The sequence below is a fragment of the Pholcus phalangioides genome, unplaced genomic scaffold (assembly GCF_987345545.1).
Source record: "Pholcus phalangioides strain wild (caught in Gottingen) unplaced genomic scaffold, Ppha-v1.0 ptg000008l_1, whole genome shotgun sequence".
NCBI classification, from domain to species: domain Eukaryota; kingdom Metazoa; phylum Arthropoda; class Arachnida; order Araneae; family Pholcidae; genus Pholcus; species Pholcus phalangioides.
The window spans coordinates 56,775,276-56,795,313 of record NW_028301601.1 but is presented as its reverse complement, the minus strand read 5'-3'; the positions used below and the strand labels follow the sequence as shown (position 1 = coordinate 56,795,313).

The 20,038-nt window shown below is 35.2% G+C and overlaps 1 protein-coding gene and 1 long non-coding RNA gene across 6 annotated transcripts in view; one reads left to right on the top strand and one right to left on the bottom strand.

The window, feature by feature from the left end:
* Syx13 (syntaxin 13) overlaps window positions 1–9,062 on the top strand; it is a 32,418-nt gene extending 23,356 nt beyond the window's left edge. For 3 of the 5 annotated variants that reach the window (XM_089235001.1, XM_089234999.1, XM_089235003.1), the window contains exons 8-11: window positions 398–512; window positions 4,646–4,728; window positions 5,652–5,791; window positions 8,107–9,062. In XM_089235001.1, coding sequence (XP_089091127.1) covers window positions 398–512; window positions 4,646–4,728; window positions 5,652–5,744 — 291 coding nt within the window. In that variant the 3' untranslated portion in view covers window positions 5,745–5,791; window positions 8,107–9,062. The remainder of the gene's footprint in view (window positions 1–397; window positions 513–4,645; window positions 4,729–5,651; window positions 5,792–8,106) is intronic. The other 2 variants (XM_089235004.1, XM_089235000.1) reach the window with 1 other exon arrangement.
* A 162-nt stretch (window positions 9,063–9,224) lies between these two features.
* LOC149084580 (uncharacterized) lies at window positions 9,225–19,033 on the bottom strand. The gene is made up of 2 exons (XR_016192992.1): window positions 18,723–19,033; window positions 9,225–9,362 (listed from the first exon to the last, which is right to left on the bottom strand). It is a non-coding gene; the product is annotated as an uncharacterized LOC149084580 (long non-coding RNA).
* Between the last annotated feature and the right edge of the window lie 1,005 nt (window positions 19,034–20,038).

Here is a 20,038-nt window from a genome sequence, read left to right as displayed (position 1 = left end):
GAACTGCTGTGCTAGGAAGAAAGATGGTGGGTTGCATGTTAGTGTTTGCAAAACATTCAATTCTAAGATAATACCATGACCCTGACTTATTTCAGTAATTTGTTCCAATCATTACACTTCACTCATAGTTAGAAAAATTGATCGGAGATGGCAGCATTACACTTAACAAGCATTACACAGAAGCAAACTTCATATTAGGTTCACAACGTGCACACGCACATCCCAGCATATGCGAATTCATTAGAAGTTGTGCAAAGGAATATGGACAAAGTACATGTCTGATTTAGCAATTATATTTGGCAATATATATTTTGTGTGGATATATAAGTATTGGTATTAAAAAAAAATTATAATTCCCAGTTATCTCAAATTCCATGTTTTGGCTTATGATTTTCAGGGTTTGTTGTTGGAACGAGAAGCGAGAATTCGGCAGATAGAAACAGATATATTAGATGTGAATGAAATATTCAAGCTGCTTGGTGCAGAAATTCAAGAACAAGGAGAAAAAATAGGTAAGTTAGAACCTGTGAGGAAACTGTTCTATATAATCCATATATTGAAACTTTATGCATTACATGAACATATTAATTTTTAAATTAACCTATTAACACCCTCAACTTGATGCACTTTGAATTCCATTTCGATATCGGGATATTTTGTTGAAATTGCACCAATTCCAGACTATTGCAAGAGATTTTTTTAAATACATCAACAGAAAGTATTGACACTGAACGACAAGTGTCCTTAATTGACGACAGCAAAATATGACAACATATTTGACAAAATAATAAGTTGAAGTGAAACAAAATTGGATGATGTTAATTATTCACATTAAACTGTAATCAAAATAATCAATTACAAAAAATCACTTGCATGAAAATAACTATGCAATGCCAATAACATCAGGTGGAAAACAAAAGTACCCATGAGATGATGAAATACACCAACTTCAAGACAGAGTACGTCAATTTAAATCAGCTTGATTTAAATCATAATTTTAATTACTTAATTTTTTTTAATCATTGATTTAAATCACAAAATTTAAATTTCATTTTTTTGTTTACATAACTTCAATGATATTGAAGTAAAAGTAACCTAGTATGGTATGCATGTTTTTGAAAAGCTGTAAAGTTGTCGATTAACCCTTTCAGACCCAGTGTCCATCTCAATGAACATAACCTTCAAATGCCCGCAGAAAATTTGTTTATTGTGTGATAAAGTTCATTATTGGCTTTTTGGCATTGACAACAATCCTTTTACTGAATCCGCTTTATATTTCTACGGTGGTAACAGTAGAGTAGCAACGTTGCCATGATTTATGTCAGTAATCATGCTTCTTGGCTTATACAAAAAAATTTCATTTTTATTTCTTTCTCAAAAAATTATTTTATGGGGAATTTTCTTCACTGTTTTTTCACAGCATTTCTATACCTTATGCTTTGTATACCATAGAAGATGTTTTCGTTTGCACTGTTCTTTAAGCATTTGCATAAAGATAATATGATGTCCATTGAGATGAATACTGGGTCTTAAAGGTAGCGAAATTTCTTCCTTCCAGTATTTTGTTGTCATGTTCTTATGCTTGAAATTTTAATTATATCTTCATTGGAAACTGATTCTATGACAAAGAATTTTCAAATAAGATATAATTGGAAGATCAGCAAAACACTTCAGTGGTTATGTGTAATGTGTAGGGTGCACCAAAAGTGCATGACTTATTTAAAAAAATTGATATAAAATCAGCAAACTGACATCTTACAGTGATTTTTACAATACCATGATCAAACATTATTTCTGGGGTATGAAAAAAAATTGTACAAGATTTCACGCATTGCTTGTATCGTACCTTAAAATATGTAGTATACAAATACCAACAGTACACATTTGAGTTTTGACTTTATTTTCAACAAGCACTGTTACACTTTGATGGATATACCATTTGTAGGCCAACCAAGTCTAAACCCAGTATCCTAAATTTACTTTATTTCAATTCATGCATTTGCTAACATGATCGGCAGTATCGATTATATGTAATAAAAGTATTGGTTCTTCTTATGATTCATCTCACAGTTATTAATTTTAACCAATTATAAATGGTAGTGTAATCTATGCATGAAATTTTCAACTTTTTTTCATTTTCCAGAAAAAAATCTGTAGCAATATGTTTATTTCACTGTCATTGCTCTCTCACAAACTTGTTGATTTTATATAAATACATAAATTATGGAATGTGTCACTGACTTTGAACCCAACCTGTATAACCAATTGGATGTAGCAAATATGGACACGTAAAAAAGTGAAGAGCATGAACAGAAATTTCAAATCAATAAACTCATGGCCCACACATTCTGGATCTCTATGAACTGGACTCTTTTATGGGCTCCACTTTCCACAGCCCTTTCTAATTATGAGTTTATAAGTTAGTGTGAGAAAACAAAACTAGTAAGATTCATGACAGGCTCTCTGGCCTGAGGCCTATTACCCACCACCACCACCATATGGGCAGAGCCATATTGACAATATCATGGGCTCCCATTGGGCAATCCTATGGATCCCATTCATTTTTCTCACAACTGATTCTGATTGCTATGAAAGGTAATCAGACACCAAGAGGCCCCTCCCCTTTGCCATGCCCTAGCAATTCTATGTGTTGACAGTGCTCTTACATGAAGGGTCATGAAGCCAGCATTCAGACACAACTATTTTTGAATCTACATAGCGGTTACAAGTATATTTCACTATATTTTATACTTTGGCATCGAAAACAAGCTTTCAAGAGTTTTGCGACCGTTGAGACCTAGTGTCCATCTCAATGGACATAGTTGTAATTTCTTTAAAAATTGAATTTTCATAATTTTCTCTGCATAGGGTTATATATACTCTATATAAATATATTTTTCCTATAGAAAATTTTTTTTCCTCTAGTGAATTTCATGCGGGTTTGAAAGGGTTAAAAGAAATATTGGAGATCTGGTAAATATAGACGTGAACCTAATCCTTAGATACAGTGCAGAAAGATAGCTATTCTATTTCTGCATTTTGTGCTTAGGAAAAATTGCAGAAAAATGCAGTGAGCTAAACTTTTATATAATTGCAATAAGTATTTGCAATGCATTATAATGGGGGCACTACGGTTTCCCTGATAAAAAAAACAAACAAATTATTTATTGTATAAAGCTTTGCATTCTATGCCCCTAATTTCTGATTGAAAATAATAAATATTGTATGAACATGAATACCCCTGGATTTTAGACTTTTTAACTTTTCATATTGAAATTTCAAGTTTGCTTGTTTTTTTTACCAAAACTTATTAAATCTGTGAAAGAATAAAAATGTGTAAATTATTAAGCAATATCGTGGCAAATTGAAAACACATCGTAATAAATGCTTGCATCAATTGCACAAGAAACAATCTTTTCAATACAATGTTTTTTTCTCATTTAGTTGATGCTGAATGACTCTTTGGTTGTACATTGAGTAACTTGCACCATATGTGATAGTGAATTGCCACCAGGCATTCACTTTAAAAATGGGGGGGGGGGAGCCCTCATGAATAAAAGCACTTTTCTTCTTCTACAAGAAAAATGTTAATGCATGAAGGTAATTTAGGCTCAATGACCTTACATGTTACATGAACACAGAACTTTGGTGTCTTATTTTTTTTGTATGTTGCTCGTTTTTTTATTGTTTAGTTCATAGTGTATTCATTAATGCTGAATTAAATTTGAGAGATAGGTAAAAAAATAGATAGGTGATGTGAAAATATATATTCTTGATAATTAACAAAATTTGTTTTAATTAATAATAAAGACAAATTTTAAGCAATTGTAAAAAAATCTGATTTTTTTTAATAAGAAAAATTATTATTTTTTTATTTTTTAAAAATTGTGATTTTTTTTCATACCCTTCTACAAGAGTTCATTTCTAAACTTGTCAATCTCATTTTCTTGTCAAGAATTTTTTTTGATTCAATCTCTGAGTAGGGTTGTCATCTATTCATGCTAAAATATACAACTAGCTTCAAGGCTTATATTAATATCATACGAAGCCAAATTCTCGCTGGCCTCAAATGAGGACACTGGGTGGAAATGGGTAAATTTTGCATTTTTTGCTTTTGTATAAAATTGGCGTGGACAAAATGTTTCATTTAAATTTTATGATATTATGTATTTTAATTACATAAATCATTATTTATATTTTTATATGATCTGTCCCAAAGCAGAATGTGCCAAAAAATACAACCTACGTCGCAGAACAATCTGTGTTTCTGCAGAATAACTTGGGACAAACTAAAAAAAAGTGTGAGATATACACTATTATGGGAACTTTTACTGCAGAGCATCTGATCTGCTGAGGGCTCATTGCAGAACAATGCAAAATATTCTGCTTTAGGGGTGACCAGTCATGAAATTTCAATTTCTCCTATGCTCAAACAGGTATAAAGTTTGTGAAAATGTATCTGTAGAATCATTAGCATTCGTTACAAAGGTGTCCCTCTGATGATTTTAAAAACAGATCTGTTCTGCTCAAGTCATTAGTGTTCCAAGCACTCGACTGCTGAATGATATAATAATGCATGTGTTTATTTATTTGTTGTTAATACATTCATCTACTTATATTTTATTGCTATCCTTTCTATGTAAAGGCACAATTGAAGAGAATATATCTCACGTTGCCCAAAATGTTGAGGCAGGAAGAGAAAATCTTGAGAAAACCATGGGTTACCAGGTATTAACTTCTGTTTCTGTCATGCATTTGAAAATAATATGCATTGTAAATTTTATTTACATAAACATGTAAGAATTGTTCTTCTTGTCAATTACTACTCAACTGTACATAAACCTTGTACACCAGGGTGAAAGAAATTTATATGGGAAGGAAATTAAATCTTATTCTTGGGGGAGGGGACCAGAGGTTGTGTATCTTTGGGAAAGAATTTGGAAAATGTGTATCAAACTATCCGTCGGACTAGACCCAGGCACTGTTCCTTCCAGGATATAAGCCTTTTAACTGGGGTGGGGAGTATCAAACTATCTACTTTACAGCACACCAACTCCTGTCATATATTGCCATACCACAATTTCCAATCACTGAGTGGGAAATGAAGGCACCATCATTTCCTACTCCATCCCTCCCCGGGATCGGTAGGCAAAGAACTTGATTCTGATGTTCTATGGCTGGATTTGAACCCATGGACCTTGATGGTAACCTTCATAGTGGAAAGCCAGCATCTTATCACTGCCCCACTCGGGCGCTATCAAACTATCTGGAACCTCAGACTTTATGGACTCTGGTGGTTGTTGTGAGGCTCTACTATAGAGGAGAGGTGCACAGCTTTTTAGCCAGTGGGCTAGATATGTGATTTTTGCCAGCTCTTACTGGTCAGTAACTGGTATACACGGTTCCCACATGGTCCATAATTTTGGCCGCCCTGACTTTTTTTTTATAAAAAACTTTCTCCAGACATAGAAAACATGTTGAACGAAACTTATTTGAATTTTTATTTTTTACTGAAATCAAGGATTAAGATTATTTCTATATCTTATAAACTAGTATATCATGATAATTATGACTATAGTTATCTGAATTATAGTTATATCATTTCACATATTTATTATTTATTTATTATTAATTTTCTATGATTTATTCAGAAAAAATATCGAAACAAGATGTGCTGGTTGATCCTTGTAGTACTGCTGATATGTGCAGGGATAGTCACTTGGGTTATACTGGCTAACAAGTAGCTGTGATAATTTTGCAATGCAATGATGCATTATCTGTGAATGTGCAGGTGAGCAATGTATTTCATTTGTGTATGGAGTGAATTTTATTTTTGTAATAGGATATGTGTAAATGAGAAGCAAGAACGATGTGAATACATTGTGGGCTTTTTTTATTGAAAGCTATAATACAGATTAGCATGTAGGCCGTTAGGAAAATCAAATCAAATCGTGTGCAAATACCTGAAAAAATACTGTCTCAAAAGCATGATGATAGACTCAAAAACAATTGAATTAGAGACAGCTGGTGATATGCAGAAGGGTTGCTGTGGGTGGTCTATGACTGACATGGACAGAACATAAGCAGCATTCTGACAATAGAAGGACAGCTGCTCAAGGGAACAGTTCTAGTTGAACACATTTTGGGCAGGACAAAGATCCAGACCTGTCAACTCTCCCGATTTAGACGAGAGACTCAGGATTTTTCATCCTTCCTCCCGCTCTTCGGATTTGTTAAAATTTCTCTGGATTTTGTCAGAAAATTCGATTTTACGCTAGCTTTCACGTCGTCATTAGGGAAAACACCCATAGAGGACAGCCATAGTCATTTCCATCGAGCAGCCTTAAAAAAAGTCTCTGTGACCATATTTAAGCAACTGGCAAAGACACAACTTTGTTTTCGTAGCGTTTATCGCCAATCATTTATCAGGGGCATGACCTTGGTTGCCGAAATTCCTGTATAATTGTTATTGTATTCCATTAACAGCCGTGCGGTAACCTTGTTTTTTTTCTTTGGCAGCTTTGTAATTTGAATTTTTCTAATTTTTTCTTCCGATTCAACTTCAGAAAGAAAATATAAAACTTAAGGCTATATAAAGCTAAATATAAAGCTTTTAAGAGTTCATATACCCAAGATTATCAATCACCGATAGCATCCACGAAAGGAAACGCTTATATTTTATGAACAGTATGTAGATGTGATTTCTCTATTCTGCATGGAAAGACTGACATGGAATTATATTCTGCTCAGGGGCAATGCAGAACCTGCCTTGGGGGAGGGGGGGGGGTGCAACTTTTTCTTAATTGATTAAAAAAAAAATTATTTTTTTTTCATAGCGTCTATGAGTGCTGGGAGAGGGGGAACCTCCAGATTTCTGGATTTCAAAAGTTGGCACTGGAATATTGCCACTAGACTTCAGAAATGTTGAAAAGGTTGTTTTGATGGATGAGTTAAGATTCATCTTGGTATATGCAGATGGCAGGGTACACAGGTGGCATTCTTATCTGGGGACAGTTTACATTGACTGAGATGGCACCACTGGTGCATGTGACATTGTTCCCTTACACTGGGATATTGTTCCATCACTGGGGGAACAATACCAGGAGTTATCCTGATAACTGTGTACTTTTATTTGCATGCCTGCAGCATCCGTTAGTCGCCCCCATCCTTCTACCATGCCATCGCTCCCAAATCATATCCAAATGGTTGGCGATAACTTGATTTTCTAGCTAGCTAGGTTACCAGACCTTGATCCAATTTAGCATGTTTTAGGAACTATGGACAAAGGCTGGGGACCCTCTCCATAAAATCTTTGAAAACTGTAGGAGTCATGCCTGCATGATGCCTGAACGCTTCCAGTGCCTTGTCGAGTCCATACCCAGACAAATAATCGCCATCATCAGGATGAAAAATTGTGCTATGCCATACAAGACAGAAATCTCTAATTCAATTGCTCTTAAGTCTGTTGGATGGGGAATTAATGTTTGTACCTTTTATTAAAGCATTTATCTGTGTATATTGTTTGCTAAATAATATTTTCCACTTAATTTTTTTGGGAAAATTTTTTTACGCATGCTTTCATAATACTATCCCGGTATGACTGTTACCTGACTAATCTTTGCTTGTTGTAATTATCATATTCTCCTGTATTACTTCTGGCATGCCTGGAAAAGTGGATGTTTAGTAAGGATCACTGAATACATTCAAAAGTGATGAAAATTTTTATTGAGCAAATGAAATGAGTATTTCTTATGTTATATCTTATTATGCCGATAAAAATAAATTCAAGCACACTAAAGTATGTTTGCTAGATTTAAGGATATTTCCGGAAGGTGATCACAGGATTTTTACCTTCTGAACACTGGCAGGTCTGCAATTCAATCAATTTCTAAAGTGCACAGATACTTGATAATCTGTCACTCAAATTTCCCAGTGGGCCGGAAAATATAGGTATCCCTTGCATGCTTGCCTCTTTTGCTGTTTTCCCTGGCATGCCGGCTAATATAGTATCTATTATATTGTAATGTAAAAATTTGATTTTTCAGTGTTTCATGTAAATAAAAAAAAATTGTAATTCTTTCCTCTCCCCCTTTACATTTTACCTAGAAGCTGTTAGACATTGGTCGCGGAAGAAGAGTCATCGAAATGTTAGTGACAGACAGAGATATGCATATACATTTGATTTCTAAATGAACTCCAAGTGATAAACATTCGATCGTGTTAATATATTTTTATACAAATGCTTTCTTGAATTCCAACGTTTTATAACATGAACACTGATTTGAAGACATCTTTTGCTGATGCTATCACATTCCCCTACTGCATATTTATTCAACCACTGATGTATGATTCTTTTTTCTTGTTATGCAGTGTGTTTATTGTATTTTAGTGTTTAAGCGATCAGTTGTGAATTCTGTCCTTGCTTGCTTAATGTTTAATTCATAATTAGATAAAGTATATTACAAGAAATATATTGTGCATTTTACTGAACTGATTGGTTTAAAAATAAGAGTTACATTATCGTAAACCAATTACCATATTTCACAGTGTGTAAGAGAATTATTTTCTTTTGTAAAAAAAGAGCATCTATATATAACACAGGTGAAAAGTCCTGGCCACATTTTTAAATTTCATAAAATATCAATGATTCAACATTAAAGGGTGTGGTAATTTTTGCACTAAACTACTTATCGTAGCCTTGAGAGTTTTTTTTCTTGATTAATTAAAAAAAAAGAATGTTCACACACAAAATTTCAGTCCCAGATGGCACTGTATCATGAAAAATCAAACTAAAACATAAAAGGCTACACACGGGTCATACTCAGATAATTGTAAATTTTGGCTTAAAATTAATTTAAATTTTATTGTTTTGAATTCCTGATTTTTTTATGTCAATGCAATTATCCATGTCTGCAATCATGAAAAAAACTACCAGCAGAGATCATCTGCCTTAATTACAGCTGTAATTAATTTATTAATTTTCTACTTGATATGGTAATGGCATTGTGACCATGGCAATGCCTAATAATTACATATATATTTATTTTATAAACAACTTTATTAGTTTTTGTAATTTATATTACAGAAAAATTGAAATTGCACATTAATAAATAATAAAATGATGTATTTCTTCGAAAAAAAACTTATTTTTGTAAGCTCTTGTCAATTTTAGAACTTTCAGAAAAAGCAGAATGTCTAGATGATATCGGGTAGGGGGCTGATATCTTTGAAATGATATTTGCTTCAGAAATCCCATGGCAATCTGTTTTAACTAGCCATTTGAAGTGATTTACACTTTGCTTCCCAGCACAAACCATTGAAGTTCACTTTAATGTCTTTGTTAATGATCTCAACAACTTCTCCTGCAAGAGAAATGAAATGTTCAGGAATGTACAATTTTTAATTCATGCGTTTGAATGAAAATGCAAAGTACATGCGTATAATAATAAAAAAACTTGAGACTTAAGGATTATTTAATGAAAATTCAGAAAACAAAAAATACATCATTGCTTGTAAGAACATGCCGAACTGTACAATCTAAGAACAACATGAATATGAAAGTGCCATCTAGTGGAGATCTGAATAAAAAGTTACTGTATGCCTTGGTAATGACACTTACTTCTAGGGACAAACGTTAAATATGGATAATTAGTACAAATGTTTTCTGTTATGTCTAAGGTGTCAAATATATAAACACAAGAGAAATGAAATATACCCAAATAATTGTTGCCTATGATACAAAGTTTTCCAATTCTTAAAAACAAAGGTATCTATTAATAAATTTATAGTTTGGGACAAGCCTCTGTAATGACATTTACCACTTTAAAATTTTTTTAAATATTGAAATTTAATTTTTTTTCATATTTGAAGTGCACAATGTAGTGCTGGAAAATAAATGTTGATAAAAATGTGAAACATTCATGGTTGATTTGTGTAATTTACATTATGTAACCAAGGACATAAAATTTACCATTATCTGAGAATGACCCACACAAACAATGCGTAATTAATTTTTATTATGATTTGCGTTGCATAAAACCGCATTTCGATTTCAGCAGTCTTTCACCTGTTTAGATGCAACCTGAGCTGGAAAGGGTGTTATATTGCAATACAATGTGGTAGTTTTATGTAACCAAACAGTAATAAACATTAATCAGGTACATTCTTTTGTCGTATTTTATGTGTTGTGTTTGAGTGTTTGTGATACAGTACCATGTGTCAGTGAAAATTTGAATATTTTTATTATGTTTGAAAAAAAAAAAAATTTATGTTCCAATAATTATTTTGGTGCAAATCACTTTTTCATGTCAGTTTTTTTTTTTTCATTTTTAAAATGTGTCCAGGACTTTTGGCCCACTCTGTATGCTGTTACCAAGTGTTCAGTTGATTGCACAAAATAAGCATAATTTTTTGTGGGTGCATACAATTTGACTAAATATATGTGTGAGACATATATGCTAAAATATGATACTTGTGTGTTATTTTTGGCTTTCTATTAAACATATTTATCGATCATTTAGCATTGTACAGAGAAATAAGTCATGAATAAAATGGCAAATCGTTGGTAAGCTTTTTTGAACATGGTAGCTCAAAATATATTTTGCAACATTTATTTTCGGTACTTCCTCATTGTTCAATAAAGTTTCAACAGACTCTATAAGTTTGTTTTCTAAATGTGCCTATATGCCAGGGTTTTTCAACATTTTTTCGAATTGCAAACACAGTCTATTCCAGTCATCATCAAATGAGCACTCATGTGGCACCTCTGGCATTATCAGCATGATGCCATCGCTAAAGTCCTAAAATACAACTTGAATGCTGTATTTGGTTTGAAGGTATCGAGAAAGAAAGATCAGTAACATACAAGTATAAAATCAGAGTTTTGAGCTCTGCAACGTTTATGAATTGCTGGTTGAAGATGTGTGATGTAGATCTCTTAAAAATTGTAATGATTAAGCCATTAATATTTGTTTCAAACATGAAACAAATTAGATAATTTACAAAAAGATATTTTTTGTTTAGAAATATAAGATTTTTCTGGTTCAAATGACCTTTGATGGGTCCCTGTACTTTACAAGAAGTTGGGAAGGATGAGAAAAATATGTGAATAGAAAATGATGCTCAAAAAGTTTTCGTCAAAGAATCAATGCATTTCAACAATGAGTTTTCATTCTCTCAAAAATATCCAATCGAAGCCAAGATCCAGCCATATTCTCTGCACACTATGTCCCTATTTATGAGTGGTTCCTACCCTTAACAAGAAATTGGAAAGGATGAGAAATGTATATGTTATAACTGCCAAAGGCAGAAATGTCGGAATTTCAGGCTTTCATTCATTCTATATATCAATCTCTATGATTCAGGGTCATCGCCACGTTGACCTATTTTTTTGTGATAATTATGGTTAGCTATGGCAACCCTAACGATCAAACGAATTGGAATATCAATATCTTAGGGAATGATATATATGGGGAGAGGGGGGTTGAAAGTCAAATTCAGACATTGGTCAGTTCAAAAACTAGCAGATTTTTAGGCTTTGGCAGCAACCGGTGCACTTCCACATGAGGGTTTTTTTGTCCAGATAATATTCAATCATAGTCAAGATCCAGCTCTATTCGCTGCAGCATCAATAGAGTGACAGTAGCAATAAAACATCTCTTATCCATTATTATAAGATCTTGGAGATCATTGATCTTTTTGCTGTAAATGCAGTCTTCAAAATATCCAGAGGAAAAAGAAATCTAGTGGAGTGATGTCTGGGGATCCCCGGGTAGCCAAGCTATGGGTCCACTGCATCCAATCAATCGGTTTGGAAAATTGTGTCTAAAAATGGTCCCACCTGACTGGAAGATAACATTTAGCAAACCCAAGGCAACCACTGATAGATGGTGCCTTCATTTTTGACCCGACTCATTTGGTAGTAAATTTTCATTAGGCAATATGACCAGAGTTGGTGTGAGGTAACGTAATAGCTGTAGCATATATAAACAATGATGCTTTCACAAGATCTGTTGTCAAACTCTCAGAGTTGGGCAGCCAATTTTTCCCAATATCAGCACCCTACATGGCATTACTGATTTTTACTTGCAGTTTGAAATTGCAGACATTTCATCTGGACACCCTTTATAATAAGGTACAAAAAACTTGTACTCTAAAAATCAGTTGTGAAAATCTGCCGCTATTCTGGGCTATATAATTGAGGAGTTGAAATAGAAAGCCATTCAAAGGCCAACATATATATCGAAAATCAAGATTTTCATTAGAGAAGAATGAATAGTACTGTTAACACTGAATATGCTTTGAGGCTGGCCACCCAAATTGCAACACCAAGAAAGACAAGAGATATCGCAACAATATTTATTTTGTAGATAACATGTTGACCAAGCATCAAATGATCAAATTTATAGACTTCTGTGAAGTGTGGTTCCTGCCAAAATCAGTAGCCAGAGTAGCCGCCATTGTTGGAGATCGCTGCCACACGCCTCGGCATTGATTCAATGAGACTTTGGATGTGTTCTTGGGGTACAGCAGACCAAGCAGCTTCCACGCGTTGCCAAAGTTGATCTGGTGTGGCAGCTGGGGATGTAATCTGGGTCAATCGTTGAGCAACCATGGACCACATGTTTTCTATCGGCGAAAGATCCGGAGAGCGAGCTGGCCAGGGAAGCAATTCAATCTGGCGATATACGAAGAACCTTTGGACAATGCGTGCCACGTGTGGTCGCGCATTATCCTGTTGAAATATGGCTGTGGGCAAGCCCTGAAGGTAAGGAAGGACAACTGGCTCCAACACCTCGGAGATGTAGCGCTGGCTTTTTAAAGTACCGGCAATGCGTACTAGAGGAGTGCGAGAGTGATATCCAATACCGCCCCATACCATAATACCCGGTGCAGGACCAGTGTGGCAGTGCATAACGCAGCTGTTCAGCATCCTCTCTCCACGGTGTCTCCAGACTCGAATCTGACCATCGTGGCGTTGCAGACAGAAGCGTGACTCGTCAGTAAAGACAATTTCATTCCATTGTGCCGTCCACATCCTTCTTTCATCGCACCATTGGCGGCGGAGACGTCTGTGGTTCTGCGTCAAGGGTAGACGAAGCAATGGATGTCTTGCGGACCGACCACTCTGCTGTAAACGGCGTCGAATGGTACGCGCAGACACTGGATGATGCGGTACAGACTGAATGTGCTGTGCTATGGTTCGTGATGTGTCTGAGCGATCCGTCACTACCATACGCACAATACGCCTGTCATCACGTGAAGTGGTGCACTGAGGTGGATGCGATCGAACACGTTGGTCCGTCGTACCGTCCTGCATCCAACGATCACATATCCGCATTACAGTTGTTTGGTTTCATCCAACACGACTACCGATTTCCCTGAAAGATAATCCACAATCTCGGTAGGCCACTATCCTTCCTCTGTCGAACTCGGATACTTGATCAAAAGATGATCGCTGTTTTCTACGAGGCATAATTGATCGTTTTTTTGAAAAAACCACAAGAAAAACACAATTGCCGTACTTCAAATCGTCGAAATCTCCAAGCCTTAAATAGCGCTTTGAAGTGGCGCCACAGGCGTGCATGATGTGCGTCTGCGCTGAAATTCTAATCATTTGCATATCTCACCTCCGCTAATGCATGTTGTAAATTTCATATTATTTGCATGCTTCCTTCAGGGTGTTGCATTTACGGTGGCCAGCAGTGTATATTTATTTTTTAAAGATAATGAAAAGATTTTAAGCGACCTACTAAGTTTTTATTTGATTTGCTCCCTGAGTGAGGAACCTTATTTTTTTCACTGTTACATGTTTTCTCACTTCTCCCCAATTTTCCTTGTAAATTTATTATGATTTGCTTCGGTAATAACTGAATAAACATGTGCCTTTATGGAGTTTGAATGAGGTGTCTACATTATTCATTTTTCATCATGAAAATATATTTGTATCATTCCTACAAAAGTTTTTTTAATATTCTAATTGTCTGAAATTGCTTTACGTATTTTATGGTCCATGTTTGAAGTCTAGTGTCTCTGCGAAGTGGCGTACTACTGGTCAGTTGCATCACAAAGTGGCCAGTGTATGAAGTCCGGGCAATTTCTGTGAAGATGCTATACTTCAGATTTCTATATATTATTTGTGGGCTGCGATACCGGCACAAAAAATTATTATTAAAGATAAGATATCCTTTCTATCCGAAATGATTTTTTATCATTGTCACTGTAACAAATGTATTTGTTAAATGCCCACTGTTTGGACCCCTAATCATAATATTCTGTAACAAATGTTTTCTGAAGAAACTGCATTTTTGAGTTTTATCGCTATTAGAGTTGATGGATAATATAATTTGATACACCAACACCATCTTTGCTATCCCAGACTATTTTTCACAAGATAAATGCTGATAAATAGTCCTGATCTTTCAGAATTTTCATAAGTAATGTGCTCAATAACCATTACAGAGAGAAAATGGTTGGTAATGTTTTCCATATTGCACTACAGTTATGAGATTGAAAGTCTGCCGTTATTATCTTAGGATCCTGTATTAGATTCTAATTTGTTCTGAAATAACATTTAACCATTAACTTTGGTTTTTCTAAACTTTTTTCTAGTCAATTTTCTCAATGTAAAACCTTTTTTGTAGAGACTTAGGTAAAATTCACACATCAAACAGCATTTTATAATATACAAGGTGCCCTATAAATATACAAGCATTTCAAAAATTCCTAAAAGTTGAATGAATGCAGTTCCCAGTGAATAGAGGGTGCTTCATGCTGTGAAGACAGTAGTATGCAAATATGTGCATTGAGGAAAATGTGAAATGTTTGCTCGAGCAGTAGATTCCTGCTAATCTGTCACATATCAGACCAAGGTTATGCCGGATTTCTTGGAAGGTAGTTGAAAAAACCATTTAAATAAAGTAAACTTATGTACATAGACACAAACACAGGGCCTGATATTCACAGCGGCAAATGAAGCATTTACCAATGTCCCTAAAATTTAAGTAACATATATTCATCAGCAATATCTTATCATGTTTAACGTTAGATGCAGGGAGTCATAATTTCTGCTTTGCACAGGGCCACACATCACATGAATGTCTGGTGCTGGGCATGTCGTAATACGCTTTCCTCTTTAACACATGAAGAGAAGCAGTACGTGTGAAAATGCTGCATTATGGAGAGTTCACTGTATATCAGAACACTAATCATTGTTTCATCTGTCCACCTTTTAAAAACAATTACAATTTAAAACACTGTGTTTTAATTGATATATACCGAGGTACACTTATCCCGAGATATACCTTACTACAAATTTTTATGCTTTTAAAAAGCTGTATAGCTTTTCATGATTAGTTTCATCCAGGACGCAATTAGAGGCTTCGTCAGCCAGGGCAAGCGTGTATTTTGAAGCCCAGTGGGAGGAGTAAAAGTGGGAGCCCAGTAAAAGGAGCAGTTAAAGTGTGAATTTGGTACCTTCTCTGGTTCAGAGCCAGGGGCACTAGACCCGCCTGCTTTCTCCCCAGTTGCGGCCTTGGTATCATCCATAAAGTCAAACTGTTTATGTTTCTTTGTCTTATTTTAGTGATAATTGTTAAGCTAGTAATGTATATGATTTGTAGTGTGGTGTCATTTTATTTTCTCCGCTTTCAGCTGTTATAGATGCTTAAATTTATGCATTGAAGAGAAAAAGAGCAAATTTTGTACGTATATTATCCTTGTTATATATGTTTCTTATTTTAGTGAAATGTTTGTAATAAACTGGCTTCATTAGAAGTAATCCGTTGATTTTTTTTCCTTTGATGACTGTAGTAAAATAATTGGTTAAATGATAGATTCTGTGTGATCAAGTTTTCTCTTCCATACTTCTGAACATTTTTTTACTGGAATAAAGTCCTGAAAAAAATGGGTATCGGAAAGCACCATATACAGTCAAACTTTGTTATAATCAGAGATTCTAAGAAATTTTGTCGCTAAAACCGAGGTCGACATTTTTAATTTTTTTTTTTGACGAAAAGTGTAATCGTAAGAAAATACTTTGCATGAAGTTTTATTTTTTTATGATTAGGGGTGACCGTAAGTTTGGTATAAATAGAAAAACAGACGAACATTCTCCTTGATTAGTTCTAATACTTGGGAATTCGATTAGGAGCAATCAAATTCTGTGCATGTAGTTTTTATTTCATTATGTTATGAACATATTTGATCCAGAAAAATGCAAGAGAATGGGAAAATTAATGCATAGCATCGCCAATTTTCACCAGCCATCCGGTGATATCGCCAAATATTGCTTATAAATAGAGCCGGATTATATGCAAGTGCATATTTTGGCCTTTTTTTTAGCATTAATGCATATAAATGCATGAAGTCAAAGTATTTTCAGAATAAGTGCATATTTTGAAGGTTTATTTAAGCTCGATCATTTTTTTTTAAATTTTTCAAACAAATATTGCTTAGAATATTTTCATTTTTTCCGCAGCTGGGATTTTAGTGAAATTATAGAGATGTTTGTATAAAAGGGGCCGTTCAAGTATTACGTCATCATGGGGGGGGGGGTTCCGATTTGCTGACTTTTGATAACTGGGGGGGGGGGGTTGGATAATGCTTACGTCATCAACCACCCTTTATGAAAATATGAGTTAGTGTTGATGGCTTACTACGATTGAAAAATAATCATTACCTTTTCAATTTAGCGAATTACAACTTAATTTTATTCATTCATTGAAATTACTTCGACACTGTGAATTACACTAAACTCGATACAATTTATATTCAACATGGACACTCTCACTTCACCAAATTAAACACACAATAATTATATATATAATTTGAATCACTCACCGTCATCTCGGGGCAAGGTTTCTTGCGTCCCCTACATTGAGGGATCTCGACCCGGGGTTAGGATAAATTCAGGACTCTTCAAGCGCGACATGTTGGACGTCCAACCTTCAGCAATCCTCTCTGTCTCTCTGGCTAAAGCCTCGTGTGTTCCCAAACCAAGTTGGTGAAGACCACTGCTATTGGTCAAAGGCAATCGCCTGATTTCTGTGAGGGGTTTCATTGGCCCAGAGGCACAATGTCTGTCTGCAGAGTTGTGATGATGTTATGTAATACATACTTATTCGGTGCTCAAGTGCGTCTTAGAAATACCTGGTGAGGGAAAGGAGAGCACACGTGTTGCATCCCATGTATGTATGTATGATGTGTGGTTTGTGGTTTCTCTATGAGAAGACGAGAGGGTGAGAGAGTGTGTGTAAGATGCAATCGTAACATTAGGATTCAGAGGATCAGATCTGATGACGAAATTTTGCTGACAAGGGGGGGGGGGGGGTCAAAAATGACTAAAAGTTTGCATACGTAATACTTGAACGGCCCCTAATACTGTATTTTCCAAATATCAACCGTTTTACAAAACTTGTAACCGATACGTTTATTGGTTGCATTTTCAAGTTTTATAAAAGTACTTTTATCAAATTTTTATACTGTAATTCCCGTTTAGGACTATTCCTAGAGATATGTCAAAAAGTGTTAAATTTTTTCAGAAAAATTGTCGAAATTCTTTTGTCGCTGGTATTTCGTTACTGAGCAGCTACAGCAAAGAAGAAATTAAAAATGTGTAAATAAAAAAATATGTAGAATTTTTTTTTATATATTTGCATATGCAGTATATACTGTGCATATGTAGGTATATAGTTTTTAAATAAATATGCACTAAAATGAAAAATATTCATTTTTGAAAACATATGTCCTTTCTTGCATGATTTTTAATGCGTATTTTCTCAGTTTTGATACATATCCTGGTATTTTTTTTTTAATTTTCCTGATATGCTTTTTACGCACATTTTGGGCTTATTCCGCATTTTTTGCGGTTTTCATTGCATATTCTGGCATTTTTACTGCATATTTTTAGAGCACATTTTGCCACATTTTTAAGTGTATATAATCCGGGCTCTACTAACCCCTTGACAACAGAGCCGTCCTAACAGCATCGCAGGCCTCGGGCAAAGTGATTTTTCCGGGGGGATCCCCCTACTTGACAAGACGTATCCTGCTACCCAATTCCCATACTCACTATCGAAAATTTGGATATCATTTTCACGAGACCCTTTCTGCACTTGAGGCTTTCCCCCCTCTGGGCCGAGCCCAGAGGGGGAAATATCATTAACATTATATCAATAACATTAAAATTAACAGAAATTGATTATAGCAACATATAAAGGTATTTTCTTCCGAAATTTCAATTTAAAAATATTTTTTTTGCATTAAAAAAATAAATTTTTGATCGTGGAAAGGGGGCACGAGAGAACCCCCCCCCCCATGCCCCCCAACCCGTGTACGTCTCTGATCCCACCAATATGCGTTAGGTTTCAGAGGGGCAGAGCTGATGACGAAATTTTGCTGACAAGGTGGGGGGTGGGGGAGTGGGTCAAAAATGGCTAAAAAATTTGTTTACGTAATACTTGAACGGCCCCAAAGAGATAATTCCAAAATTAATGAAAGAGGCAATTCCAGAATTGATGAGTTATAATTTCGGAATCAATGAAAGAAATAATTTCAGCATTAATAAAAGAAACAAATCCAGAATTTATGAAAGTAATATTAATTAATAAAGGAAATAATTCCAGAATTATTGAAGGAAAATTCAAGAATTGATGAGAGAGAAATTTTTCCAGTATTAATGAGAGAAATTATTCCAATAAATGAAATAAATAATATTTTTTCACCTTTAGATGAATTCTCTACCCTTTTTCTTTTAATCTGTAAAACGCAATATTTAGAGACCGAATTGCACATTTCTATGGAAAAATTGCCAGACGGGAACTTTGTTTCCAGCGAGTCACACGTGATTTCCTTGCATTTGATGTCGCTGCTGTCGCGGCGTCTGGATGCTCCCTCCATAAGCTCAATGCAAGCCTTAGAATCTCTGTCGTCTGCTTCTCTCCAGGTTACTTGTTTTGGGCGTCTCCTTGTGTCCTGAAAAAATAACCGAACTGGAAGTTTGAACTGCCAGTTCTGTTCCTGAGCTTGACTTATAGGGAACCGAACAAACCGTCTGTCGTCTGCTCATTAAGAGGCACTTTGTTTAGGACGTCTCCTTATGCTCAATTAAAATAACCGAACTTTCAGTTTAAATTTCCAGTTCACGAGCTTTGTTTACAAGGAACTGAGCGAAATAAATGATATAGTTTTTTTACTTTTTACTTCATCATCACCACATGAGTCACTTTTGAATTTGAGGTTAGATGGCAGCACATTACTATAAAGTGGAGTGTGGAAAAATTCACTTTTTACGATCTTACCTGTCGTCTGTGTGGAGGTCCTTTGTTTTGGATGTCTCCTTGGGTCTTGAAAAAATTACTGAACTGGAAGTTTGATCTTTCAGGTCAGTTTATAAGCTTTGTTTATAAGGAGCAAAGCTGAATGAAGAATTTTTTATGTGCCTGGGCTTCGTTATCACCACATAAGGAACTTCTGATTTCGAAAGTAGGTGGCAGCACCAACAACATTTTTAAAAATGAATGTCTAAAAGTATTCTAGACTATTAAATTAATTTTAATTCCCTTAAAATTGTTAGCGCCATTGTGAATTCGCTGCAAATGCTACAAGGCAAAAAAAAAAGTGCTATTGGCGAACGGCGTAACGTTTCGAGTCACCCGGTATATACGGGACTCATTACTTCCTAGATAAAATATTTATAGGACGTACTGGCCTAGCGGGAAGACTGGATGCATTTATCGCACCCACCCACGTCCTGCGGCAGGGGTCGCTAGGCTGAGATCTTTGATGAGGCCTTAGAGGCCAGATTTTTCACTGGTCCCACGATAAAGAATTTATAGTATGAAAAAAATAAAAATTATAAGAAACTAGGCAGAAGCTTTTCAGCCTCCACAGAAGACGTGCGACCTGTGCAGCCACAGGGGGCACCTCTCTAGGAAAGGGTGCCAAATCCGAGTTGGAAGGTAAAAAAAAAAATTGTTGAGCTGAGAAACGTCATCAGGGGCACCAAAAATAGATCCCGCACGGGCAAAGATTCCTTTCC